General features: G+C 29.3%; 1 protein-coding gene across 1 annotated transcript in view; it reads right to left on the bottom strand.

The window, feature by feature from the left end:
- The window catches only part of SI (sucrase-isomaltase), a 78,830-nt gene that overhangs the window by 18,016 nt on the left and 46,408 nt on the right, over window positions 1-14,406 (bottom strand). The window contains exons 27-36 of the mRNA XM_012783233.2: window positions 12,947-13,115; window positions 11,455-11,551; window positions 11,250-11,362; window positions 11,030-11,155; window positions 8,947-9,075; window positions 8,124-8,234; window positions 6,328-6,390; window positions 3,220-3,336; window positions 1,877-1,964; window positions 958-1,096 (exon numbers count right to left, since the gene is read on the bottom strand). Coding sequence (XP_012638687.1) covers window positions 958-1,096; window positions 1,877-1,964; window positions 3,220-3,336; window positions 6,328-6,390; window positions 8,124-8,234; window positions 8,947-9,075; window positions 11,030-11,155; window positions 11,250-11,362; window positions 11,455-11,551; window positions 12,947-13,115 — 1,152 coding nt within the window. The remainder of the gene's footprint in view (window positions 1-957; window positions 1,097-1,876; window positions 1,965-3,219; window positions 3,337-6,327; window positions 6,391-8,123; window positions 8,235-8,946; window positions 9,076-11,029; window positions 11,156-11,249; window positions 11,363-11,454; window positions 11,552-12,946; window positions 13,116-14,406) is intronic.

Genomic DNA, 14,406 nt, shown 5'->3' with positions numbered 1-14,406 from the left:
TCCTTCATGAGATCTTGAGGTTCCTGTAGTCAAGCATTATGTTTTAATTTTCCTTGTATCTCTTATACTTAATACAGTTCTTGGCATGCAATAGTAGCTCAGGAAATTTTTGAGGCAATGAATATCTCAAATCAAAAGTACAGGAAACTAAAAATACATTAAATAGACATAAGATGATATATTGAACCATCTTTTGAAAATAGAGACAACACTGTATTCATTAACTTAAAACTTCCAAGTTGTACATTATGTCCCTCTTTAAAAAGATCATATAGAAAAACCATCTTCATTGCTTTATTTTTCCATGATAAATATAAAGGGGTCAATATACATGGAATATTAGTATTTTAAATATATGGCACATATATTTGCTGATAAGAAATAAATGTGTACTTAAAAGAGAGTAAAATGATTGATAATCTATACATCTATGTGAAAATATACTTTCTGGGTTTAGTTAATTTGCAAACAAAATTAATTTTATTTAAATGATTTGAAAATTATTTACAAGGACATAGTTGTCTCAATTTTCTAATGTGTTCACATGCAAGAAAATCATATTCCTGAAAGATTTCTTTTTTTCCTATTCTATATCTTACTTCTACAAAAATTATTCATTGATGCTTAATTAATAACTGAACATATGCCTTTTGCTGTAGAAGAGACCAATTAAATCATCACTTATTTAATATCTCCAGGTGATTACAATATGTAATTAAGAGCTAGTGCTCTAAAGCTTCAATGCCTAATATATTAATAATAGTCATTTGCCATCTATTATTTTATGCTTAATTATTTAATATTATTTAGTGAAAATTAAATAAACTTTAAAATTCCATTCCTGAGTCACACTAGCTACCAGATAAGGTCAGAGGGACTCTTAAGATAGGTACATTAAATGTAAGGTCTGGAGGACAAAAAAAAGAGTTAAAGAGGATAATTATGAATGCTGCTTACTCATAAGTAGGTTTTATTTGTGACCATCCATACAGATTGTGAACATCGTAATGCAAAACTGATGATCCATCACTAAGAATCTGCTCAGTTTCCATGCACATTGTTCTGAAATGTAATCCATCAGTTCTTTTTGTGAGTTCTGAGAAGAATCAATGAAAAACTATTAATATAGTATATAATCCCATGTATTGAAATGTGTACCACATAACTACATATTCTTTTGGCAACAACATTAATCATTGTTTTAAAATAACTTGATTTTTAATCATTTGTATACTTTACACTAATTATAAAGAAAAAATCAGTTTGCAATTGTAACTATTAGATGAATTAATAAACTTGAAAAATAAGTATACTCCTAAATGTCTATTATTTTTAATGCATTTTGGTGGAAAATACTAAATAAATTTTACCAAAAAATCTACTTGGTAACATAAAACCTTGAGATTAAGAGCTAGGTAAATGCTACAACACTATTTTTTTAATCCACTTTATCTCAGTTTAAGATGCCTTTTTTCAGAGCTTTGTTGTCACTTTATATGTTAATGGTTTATAAAGGTTTCTGCCTATACAAGAGAATGAGAATGACTATGGAATACTCTTAAAGAGTATTTAAAATTTTCAAATCTGGAAAGATTCTTAAGAAAATCAAGGTAACAACTTCAAGCAAATTTAGATTTGTGTTTGTATACATAAAACATGTATATGTTTTTCTCAAACTATTTTATGTTTTTCTCAAATTATTTGTTGGTACTGAGTAATTGAGTAATATTGGTAATGAGTCAAGTTGTGGTCCAGTGTATGAGTGGGTAGTGAAAACTGGGAATGCAAATCTTACTCTACATCCTCAGGTATATATAAACTGATTAATAGAAAATAATAACATAGTAATATCCAATGCATAGCAATAATATTGTACCTGGGAAATAAGGTGGATAATTTAGCTCTACATTCCTGCATTGATTACTAGTTGTTCCATTTACAAAACTTGATGGTTCATTCATATCCTTAAAAATGGCAAGAGAGAAAGACAAGAAATAAATTTAGAACATATATTCTGAAAAGAACTAATTCTAAAAGTGAGTAAATTAGAGTAGCATATTTGAATAATATACTACATTTACTCACTATTATAAAAAACCAAAATATAAAACACCTCAATGAAGCTAAAGAATTTAGCTTAACTCGGTGTTTCTTAACATTTATCAACCTATGCCTTTCTTTTTAGAAACATAAAATGTCCTATTTTTCTTTCCTACATATAGAAGTGAATAAATATTTATATTTCCAAGACATAAAATTTAAATTATAATAGTATATATCCCATTATCACCTTTCCCTCCATTCCTGACCTGAGGCTGGTATCAATTGTCTTTATTTTTAAAAACATAAGATATTGTTTACAAATACAGAAAATTTCAAGAAATATCTCTATTGAGCACACATCTCAGTATCTCATTAGCCATTCATATGGGATCATGATCTAAATATATAAATGATCTACCATTTAGGTGACTTCCTCTACCTGAAAACAGGTTATTTTTTCTGCATCAAGATATCATTCTCAGAATATACTTAAGAGAATTCCTTATAGTACATAACTTTATACAACCAATAAACACACGTGTTCCATTATTTTTTTTTAAAAAAAAGCTATTCCTTATGCAGTTTTAAATCCTCAAGGCTTTACATAATAGCACTTAAAATTAATGCCTTCCAGTGGAAAAAACAATAGAATAAGAAATTACAACTCCAGAAATTTATAGATTATATATAATCTTCTGTGCTAAATATTTACTTGCTGTAAATTCTTTTTTGTGCTATCTCAAAATTATGTTAATAAAAATTTTGCTTCTAATATTTTAAAATTACCTCTAAGAAAGAAAATGTTTGAAAACAATATTAGTACATTTATAAGACTATTTCTTACACAAAAGATTGACAGTTATTTGAACATGAGATTAATTCCTACATTAAATGACAATAAAATAAATGTTTACAGGTATTCATTAATAGCTAGAATAAGAGGCTATGTAGGTTCTTTGGTTAAATTGAAAATGTCCAGGAAACAGAATCAATAAGCATAAAGTGCATTTTTAAAACTTTATTTTGGAAGATTTTGCATAAGAAAATTCTATGGGAAAAAATGAGTGAGCTAATTTTTACAAAGAATATTTTATTGACATTATTAGAGCCTAGTAACTTTGCATAATCGCTGCACAATAAATAACTTAAAAGATAAATTTTTCAAAGCTTACTTACAATCCACAAGCCATCAAACTTCATCTGGTCATTGTAGAAATCTATAATTTCCCTTGCCCACCACTCAGCTGTGGAACTCCTGAAGAAATCTGGAAAAGCTACATGAGCTCTGGAAGCCTTTAAAACCAAAATTCAGATCCACATGTGGACAGTCATAAGAGAGATCATAAACTTAGATTTAATTTATCACTAGATTTAATTTATTTAATTTATCACTAGATTTAATTTAGCACTATAAACTTAGATTTATCTATCATATTTATTAATGCAAGTCACACCTGAGTGATAATGAAGGCAACCTGATAAACTTAATTATTAATACATAAATGTATGTGATTTTTTTCTAACCCTGTCAGTAGCCAAGAGGAGTAGAAGGAAAGAGAGACACATACATACATGGAGAGAAGAGGTCAACCTTGGGTGCTACATGGGTTATAAAGAAATAGTTCAGAACACATAGAAATATATTTTGAGTGCTTCCTGGGGCGATAGACAATATTTTTCTATGTATCCGTAGAGCCCTATATTTCAAGTTTATCTTTGCAGAGCATGGTGGGTGCAAAAAAAGCCTGAAGTAAAGCTTGTTTTTCTAATTGAAACATGTTTACTTTGGTTTCTGAACTCCCAGAAACAACAGATCATCACACACCCCTGACCGACTGCTTCTCTTTCTCTCTCACATCTATCCCTTCCCATCCCAGTAAAGAAGAGGTGTTTTATTCCATTCCCTACTAAGAACATTTTGTAATTGAGTCCACACCTAAGTTTTAAAGTCAGAGGAACTGTGTGCTAGCAAGATTGACTTTCTGCAGGTAAATCAATTGGTGATGTCTCAAAAACATAGCATATCTTGAACGGGTTTGGGGCGCATGGGTTTGTAAGTTTGGATTTGTAAGTCTATGTATTAATAGTAACAGCAGAAACAGTTTTCTCCATGAACAGGGAGAACAGGGATATGGAATGTGCATAAAGAAAATACAGAGGAGGGAATACAGAGATTTACAAAATATGTACCATGGATGTTTTTAAGAGTTGAAAGGGACTTAAATTATCATCTTGCCCCAAAATTACATTTCACTCATAAGGAGAGAAGGCTTAGTGAGATTACATTGAATGAATATTTTCTATGCTAGGATCTCCTGCAGATCACAATGACAATTAAGAAGAAAGGGAGCACCCGATCTTGTTTCTTACCTTCCACTTTTATGTTTTTTCCACAATTCATTTTTTGGTTTAATTCTTGTAGGTTAATGCTTTTATCTCTTAAGTACAAATCATTGCTTATATCTAGAAAATTAATCATGTATATGTGGTCCAACACTCTTTATATCTTTTGAGGAAGATACTCCCAAAGATTTCTACATAAGTCATTCTACATAAATTGAAGCTGTCCTCCAACACCTATATAAGAAGTCATGCCTTTCTCTCCAGTGTAGCACTACTACCCAAGAGCAGTGGGTAGAACTCAAATTGAATCAAAACTCTGGATTTTTGCTCAACAACATAATTAAGTATGTTCAGTTCTTTGGTTCTGCATTAGAAGATGTTTTCAGAAGTTTTAAGTTCCCTAATTTTTTATACTTAACATGAAGTTGTAGGATTTAATGATTATAATTTCTTCTACCTAAAAGAAGGATTGCCAGCTCTCAGTTTTGTTTATTTTTTTTCTATTGATTTTGTATTCCTTATTTTGTTTTATTTTTTTCCTTCTGCTAACTTTGGGCTTTGTTCTTTTTTTTTTTTTTCCTCTAGTTCTTAGAAGTCTAAAGCTAGGTTGTTTGTTTGAGATCTTCTATTTTAATGAGGGTGTGTGTTTATTATTATAAAATTTCCTCTTAGTACTGCTTTTGTCACATCATGAGTTTTACTATGATATAGTTTCATTTTTGTATTTCTAAGAAATTTTGAAGAAACTTTCTAATTCCATTTTGATTTCTTCTTTGACTCATTGGCTGTTCAATAGTGTGTTGTTTAATTTCCACCTATTTGTGACTTTTCTTGTTTTCCTTCTGCTGTTGATTTCTAGTTTAGTTCCATTGTGGCCAGAAAAAAAAAATTGGTATGATTTAAATATGCTTAAATTTTTTAAGGCTTGTTTTGTGACTTAACATGTAATCTTTCCTGAAGAATTTTCCATGTGCATTTGAGAAGTATTTATATTCTACTGCTGTTGAGTACAATGTTCTATATGTGTCTGTTAAGTCTATTTGGTTCATAGTGTTGTTCAAGACTGTTTCTTTGTTGATTTTCACTCCGGTTGTTCTATTTATTATTGAAAGTGGAATATTAAAGTGTTCAATTATTATTGCATTGCTGTGCCCTTTCCACTCCTTTTGTTTGCTTTATATATTTAGATTCTCTGATGTTGGGTGCATATTTATTTATAATTGTTATATCTTCTTGATGAATTGACTCTTTTATCATTATGTAATGATCTTCTTTGTCTTTAGTGATAGTCTTTGACTTAAAATCTATTTTCTATGATATGAGTATGGCCACTCCTGCTTACTTTTGTTTATCATTTGCATGGAATATCTTTTTCATTCCTTTTGTTTTCATGGATGAACCTTGAGAAGATTATGCTGAGTGAAATAAGCCAATCACAGAAAGCCAAGTGTATGACTCCACTTATATGCAATATCTAAAATAATCAAACTTACTGAAGAAGAGAATATACTGGTGGTTGTCCAAGACAGGAAGAAGGGGAAAATAGGAAGTTCCTAAGTAACTGGCATAAAATCTATTATTCAAGATAAACAGTCCCAGAGATATCACTCTTATATTTTATAATATTATATTATGCACATAAAATTTTTGTTAAGAAGGTAAATTTAATGTTAATTATTATTACTACAATAATTTTTTAAAAGAATGATTGCTTGGATTAAATAAAAAATATAAAATTGCTTAATAGAGTGACTGACATACTTTGTTATTTGGGGAAAAAATGAATAAATTTGACCTAAGTATGATCTGATATAGAGAATTAAAAATAAGCCATATATTTTTTAGGGAAAGCATTCAAATTAAATTATTGATTAAAGTGATCATTAAGTTCACATTTTGAATTTCTTTTAGTAATATATAGTTAATCAATGTAAAACTTACATTAACAGCTTCATCTTCAGTTAGAGTTTCATCTATTGTTATATTGGGCAAATCTGGCCAAACCTACACAAGAGCAGAAATGAATGAACAGTTCAAAATAAATTCAGTATGATATGATCATGATGTAAATAAGATGTAGTGGAGCATTAGCGATATATTATAGACTCGAGACCTCCAGATCTGTAATCCTTTCAATTCTCTTCTTTGCATACTTATCATCTGCAAATTATTCCCATTTTCCATATTACTCCACTCTTTAATGTGGCAAATAAAGAAAGAATTGCCAAACTTTGTGGTTATTAGTCATTTTGAAAATAATGCTTGTAACCAAAAGATCTGATAAAGAAATAATATGAAAAGCATATACCAAATTTAATTTAATGTGGTATATTAGAACTATTTCTAGAATTATTCAAGAATCGAAAACTAAAAATGATAAATATTTTTATTTGGAAGGAATTGAAGATCTGGTTTGATAATATCATGCTGATTCAAAAATCCCACTTATTTCAAAAGTTAGTACTAAATTCTCATCTCCCTTCATCACCACCCCAAGACACACTGGCTACCAATGCTTTCCTCTACTCCAACACAAAATAGAGCCCAAGCTCAGTCATGCTGAATGCTCTCAGTATTTGAATCTGTGTTGCAAAAATCAGAAAGCCCCATATAAAAAATGTAAATAATTCCCAAAGACTAATTATTTACAAGGGATTAGTTTCTAGTAGAGAATATTGCTCTAAACGAAGGGGAAAAAAAGAGTAGAAACCTTAGAAAATGTGTAAAAGTATAAAATAAGGAGAACGTGGAAGAAAAAAAATCCCCCTCTATGGCCAATATGTCATAATCTATTTTTGAATGTTTCTTAAAATATTATAATGTTATACTAATGTATCATAAGATTTTTTTCTATTTTATTTTATTTTTACCATTTTATTTTGAAACATTTTTAGACTTACATAAAAGCTGCAAGAATTTGTACCTAGAGTTTTTCTATACCCTTCACTCAGCTTCTTCTGTTAACATATTATAAGACTGTAGTATAGTTATCAAAACCAAGAAATTAATGTTGATACAATACAGTTAACTAACTTATGAGAATATTTGAATTTTACCACTTTTATCATTGATGGATGGCTCAAGTTTGGGTCAAAATCCAAGAAGAATCTCACATTGCATTTAATTATGTTTCCCATCATGGGATTTTGTGGGGTTTGTTGCTGTTGTTGTTCACTCCAGGTATGACTATTGGATTTTTTCTTGATTATTTTATATGAAAACCAAATTAAACTATTTTTTATTCATATACTCAGATCTGAACATTACTATTAATCACATAAAATACAGTCAATTATATGTCTTGTTTCATCTTAGAGCTGTAAGTGGAGCTCTTAAAAACATTGTTTTTATTAATGAGATCTTTTAAAGAGAAGTACAAACATTTAAATGACTCTTGCAGTAGAATGAGTAGCCATCTTACTAATGGTTGTTCTATAATAAACCACAGAAGATACCAATATATATAATAAAATACCTTAAAGATGAAACAAAGAGTATTCGGACAAAAGACGTGTAAGCATTCTTCCTTTGTGTCTAATAATTTGGATGGAAGTATTTTATTGTTATAACATTTTATAACATTTATAAAATAGTTTATAGTATTTTATTATTAAATCATTACATTTCTGTATACCTCTACTTCTGAATATGTTTTTAGCGTTTAAAAAAATTAAATGGAAATTTTCAATGAAATAGCATTTTTATACATATTCTATTTCAAGATATAAATTCAGTACCTTTGCCCAACAAATATCACTGGTGTTAGGCCATTTGACAAAGACATCTTTCTCTATTCCTCTAGTAAATGCGGGGTAAGGTTGTGTTTCATTTCCTGAAATTGCTGGATCCTAAAATTAAAATGAAAATTAAAATGGTATATATGGAATAAAAGTATAGACACTTGGAAAGGCATTATGAAACATAATTTTTTATTATTATATTATCATAATATTGTACCTTCACATGGATTCACAAATGGTATAAACATCAGATTTCTAGCTAGATTGTTCTTTACACTTCTTAGAAGAAAATTCTAAGGACTTTTGAAAACGTATAGGCTATGATTTTAAATAAGATTATCAGGAATTTTTGTTTTGTTTTTATTTCTATGGTGAGATGTCTGGCTACCTCGCTTGCTTCTATAAGACAATGATAAAAAAATTGTCTCCACAGAATCACAAACCTGAGGGCAAATTTTTAAATATGAAAAGCATCAGAAGCAATCCTAGAGAATGACTTCAGAATCGCATAGAAATAAAAAATCTACAATTACTTTTTGATAACCTCTGTAAATTGAGGCCAGTCTGTAGCTATGATGATAGCTAGAAAACAGCTTGCTTTTCTCTCCCAGCTTTAGACTTAGAGCTTTAAGGATATACCGAAATACAAATGTAACTGGTGGCAGCCCATGTAAATAAAATGAAGTGGGAAAGGAAGAATATTTTAGATTTGGGAGTAGAATCTAAAGTTATATACTACCTATTTTGAAACCCCTCCCCCCATTTTAGGATAATTAATAAAACCATGACAATAAAACTCAGATAAACTATAAATACTGACCAGGATAATTATGTATCTCATTCCTTCTGCTCTTATTCTGTCAACAAACTGAGGAAGGTCATAGAATCCTTCACCAATTGTGAAGTCTAGTTGCCTTTCCATGTAATCAATGTCTGTGTATTGAACATCCTGAAATATATGAGAATCATGGCAATGGGGTAAGAAACACAAATGGGTAAGTGTATCATAGTCTATCATACTTACAAAAGTAACAACAATAAGAAAGATTCAATTCTTTTTTTCTAGATCCTAAAAAGAATTAATCGACTAATTCAGTGTTCAAGGAATAAAAGTAGCACATAAAGATGCAAAATATTCTAAGAAAAACTTCCTATAAATGTTCAATTTTGTTAATAGTTTATTTAGTTACTTTGATTTAGAAGTAAAAATTCTTTTAAATTAGTATATATTATGTAATTACTAAAGGGAACAGGACACAGGAATAAAATAATTTATGATGCTATGAAATTATGTTAAATGAAAAATTAGAATTTAGTACAGTGTATACAGAAACAAGTGTTGATCTATTTCTGGGAACTATAAAACAAATATAGGATAATTTCAAATGATTTTAATATTGCCAAAAAGGAGGAAAAAAAGAGTATTGGGAAGTTCATCGACTATTATATAATTTTTCTTGTGTTATCCATCAAAGCCATTTTCAGTATAACAGCCCCGCTTAAATAAGTAAAGTATTATTTACAGGTAGGTACTTGTCAATATGTTTAAACTAAATAATGTTTGAATTTTGCAATGGAATCTTCAATTAAGGCCTAAATAACAAATTTGTTAATTATTTCCCATTAATTCATATTAGCTTGTTTCTTCTGGGTGTTATAAAAAGTATGGCAGATATAGTGGGCTTAATAATGTAAAAGCTCCCTATTGATAATCAAATTACACTTGCACGTTTCTATGTCATCAATCTATACAATTAATTTTCCCATTATAATTTTTCCATTATAGTATATTCAGGAACCATACATTAGATTCTACTGTAAATACCAGTGTCTTGTAATGACAACCTTCTGATTCTTCTTAGAACGAAATCATATACCAAGTATTCTATATTTCAATGTTTATGTGTTACCAGCAGGACCCATGGTATCCCTTAGTCTTTCTAAAAAGTAAAATTGCAGGGACTGATTGATGTGGATACTTTGGAATATTTATTTATTTATGTATTCATTTATTTTTATTTCAGAAGATTATGGGAGTACAAATGTTTTGGTGACATGGATTGTTTTTGTACTGCTTGAGTCAAAGTTATAAGTGTGACCATCACCTAAATAATGTATATTGTATCCGTTAGACAGGATTTCACCCATCCCTTCGGCCCCCCACTTGCTGGTTTCCATTGAGTTTTACTTTCATCTGTGCACATGAGTGCTAATCTGTGTTAGTTCCAATTTGATAGTGAGTATGCGTGATATTTGTTTTCCTTTCTTGAAATATTTTGCTTAGGAGGATGGTCTCCAGTTTCATTCAGACTGTTGCAAAAGGTATTAATTATTTCTTTTATGGTTGAGAAGTACTGCATGGTGTACGTATACCACATTGTGTTAATTCACTCATAAAATGAGAGGCATTTGGAATATTTAGTTTCCTGAACATTGAGGGAAGAAACTATTTTTCAAATCCTATCAATCTGTACTATACATTACAGTTATTATCTATTCAGGAGAAAAAATTATCCAACTTGTTCCTTGTCACATTTGTTGGTGATACAGCTTCCTCTGAACTCTTCTAACACAAAGAGAATACACAGAATATGTCTGACCACCTATACAACCCAGAGTTTATGAGAGGAAAGCAAGTGCACGGTCACTTGTTTAGCACAACTCAGGGTCATAGAAGTGGGGAGAAAGAAAGAAAAGAAAGGGTATTAAATATTATCCTTTCTCCTTTATTAACCTAACAAAAACATTGTATATAAATCTTATGTTTGATTCATAAATTTGTACTAAAAACTAAGCATTATTACCAAATGGTTAAATTAATTTTAAAGCATATAAGTATTTAATTATTCCATTCTTTTTATATATTCCACATTTAACAGTGTTTTAAGAATTAATATACATACGTAGGGGATCCCAGCAGCCACCATTCCATCATATACTTGCTCAACCTCTGAAGTATTTTTGTATCCATAACGACATATTTGGAATCCTAAGGCCCAATAAGGTGGCATTACTGGTCGGCCAATCATCTTTAAAAAAAAAATTATGTGTGAACTAAGAATTACTTTATAATTGTACTCTTTAAAACACTTTATGTCTTTAAAAAGAAATATGCAATCATACTTCATGGTATTGCTGTGTTGCAACTTCTGGAGTTGGGCCCAAAAACACATAAAAATCCAAGATTCCTCCAACTGTGCGATAAGTTAGAGCAGGAGTTGGCTGGAATGTAACATCTGGAAATGCAAAATATGATTCAATTGTTATGCAATATATTAGTATATGAAAAGGTCAAAAATATGAGAAATTCAACAAACAATTGTTTTACCCATTGCATTGCTGTTGAGTAAGAGAACTCCATGAGCATTGCCCTCCTCTTCCAGAGCCATGTAATAGGGATGAAATCCATAGGAATTAAGTTTATACTGACATAAAAAAAATTAAACAAAATTTATGTTTAAATAATAATAGCATTTTAATTTTAATAAAATTTTAATTTTAATTGAATTTAATCAATGTCATTTTAAATTTATTATAAGATTGACAATTGGGATTTAAATGCTCCTATTTTGCACATTCAAACTAAAGTTGAATTAAAATGAATGTATTTCTCTTAGAAAATGATTTATTATTTTAACTGTTACTGCTTTAGAGCACACACACAAATAAATAAACAAATATGTAACATCCACAAATACTGACACATTAACTGAGGTAGAGTGCCATTGGCATTAGAGTAGTTGGGTTTCTTTCCAAAGACTATATGTCTTAATTTATTTATAAATTGGCACTTTTTTTCTATAATACACTGTCCTAGAAATATTAAAGTGATATAATTAATTTATATATATTTTGTGTTTATAAAACACACTTTTATATTTATGAAATATTTAATTTGTTGTCTTGTATTTGAATCCCAATAATTTATGAACACGTTAAAGTAATTTTATATATTGAGAATTTTGGTTATATTCACCTAATAATATCTATACCAATGCTGAAGAATTTTTAATAAATAAATTTTGGTATAAATGGTATAAAAATTGGTATAAGTGAAAAACAGCCTTCAATAATAATCTAAGTCTGGACTATAGTAGTACAAAAATGTTGTTTCAGCACCAAACAATAAAAAATGGTTACAATACTACATACACATACAGTGTGTTGCTGAATAGATACCTTAAGCATACATAACATGTGAAAAATGGAAATAAGATAATTTTTACTGAAAAGTATTTTTATGATATGTTTGGAATAATTATAGTTATTTTATGTACAGTACGTTAAGTATTAATAAAATATGTTACATTAACAAGATGACACTTTGATAAAAGTGTCATGAGTATATAAAAGTCTTATATTCTAAAGCTACTATTAGGAGTTTGGCCTCATAAAATTATACAACTGCAGCTTTGGGTTATAAAGAAAAAAAGTTAGGATCAAAAAATGTATCAGAAGGAAAAATATCAAGGAGAATTCTAGACAGTTATTTTCTAAAAGTTGGGAGTAAATGTAGACATGATAGGGAATATTGAATCAATATGTTCTTTCTCTGTAGTTGAAATGGTTTGAGAATTAGGTCACAACCTGGCTTCTCACACTAATCAAGCAAGTTGTTATCCATCCACTCCTCTACCTTCACCTGCAATTTATGGTGACTTTTGTTTGTTTTTCAGAAATTCACTCTAGCTACTCTGGTGAAAATGACTATAGCTACTCCTAGCCCTTTGACATTGCTTCAGTACAGGCCTACAAAGAAGTGGTTGGATTCTAATCATGGTCTTAGTAGCCTCATGAGGTAGTCAAATGCTGATACCTACACCAGGGGGTTGGTCTCTCGTGAACATTCCCCAAGTATGCCAGTTCAGATCTCTCTTAAATGCTGTGTGTTCCACTTCCCCAAAGCCATAAACATATTCTGATGGCAGGCGAGTAGATATTTGAATAAACTGATCATTAAAAGCAAATCCAGGCAGGCGAGAATCCCAACTGAAAACAAAAGAAAATAATTCTATTCCTGTAAAAATCTATGCAAAGCAGAATCACAAATAATAGTGGTAATTCTTTCTTAGGTGATCTGAAAATCAATATTCTTTTTCCTATATACCGATTATACCCATGTACCAAATGGAAATGGATAATTAATTTTTTTAGCAAATATATGAAATATGTAAACTATGTTTCATATATTTATACATGAATCATATATGAATAATATGATTGCACATGTTAATCTTTAGACAAATATTGCTTTTAAAAATAAAATTAATATGAAGTGATAAATGACTCAGTAATATATTGCCTAGACATTGAAAGTCCTCTGTTTTCCTGCTCCCTTGAGATAATCACTATACCCTTTTTCCTATAAATGAAATAAAAACAAATCAATATTACAAAGAACTGAAAACATAATGGATGTTTAAATTTCAAACTTTCCCCAGTTACTACTCTCAACTGTTTTTTTCTTCAAGTTGTATTTATATAAATCACTGTTTATGTAGTGTATATGTATGTTACAAAGAACATATTGTTATTCAAGTCATTTGAAAAATAATATAAAGAGAAAGAAAAGAATATAAAGTTGGTTGGGGAGGAAATATAAGTATTACAAATAAATCTGAGACCTATTCAATATTTTTATATTAAATATTTTGGAAAACTCTTTAATAGGGAATAACGCTTGGAAAATATTAATAGCAATAAATGATGCCCTTGTACCATAATTTTTTGCAAATGACTTAGTTTCACATCCTTTTGAACAAAAATATTGTTATAACAACAAAATTATTAAAATAATTCAAACATAGTTTTATTTATCATTTGTATCCATCATGACCTGAAAACATCCTGACATCATCATCTAAAGAATGGCATAGCAAGCTTAAATTGCATAAATATGTATTATAATATATTATAGTTTGTAAAGCTTTTGACTAAAATGAAGACTACATTTTTAGATTAAATTTATTCATTGTAACATAAAAATATATCTAGATTTATATGTCTCAATTTCTTTTCATTAATACTTGAGAGAGAAATTATTAATTCTATCAGTCTCCAGCTACAATAAACAATTCCAATAGTTCTAATACAATATTTATTTCACTCATTTTGATTACTTATTTTTGTCAACATTCATCATGCATTTCAAGAGAATTCTTGATATGATTCTCAACTTAATTAGAGAATGAGCCTGATATTTAATTATGAAATTGATCACATCCAAAGTGTAAATGAAATTGTGGACCAATCCTTTGATAGTCCCATGGGCATGCTAATT

Source organism: Microcebus murinus, chromosome 1, assembly GCF_040939455.1.
Source record: "Microcebus murinus isolate Inina chromosome 1, M.murinus_Inina_mat1.0, whole genome shotgun sequence".
NCBI lineage: Eukaryota > Metazoa > Chordata > Mammalia > Primates > Cheirogaleidae > Microcebus > Microcebus murinus.
Note: the sequence above shows the minus strand (reverse complement) of the source record. Positions and strands in the feature narration are given on the sequence as shown.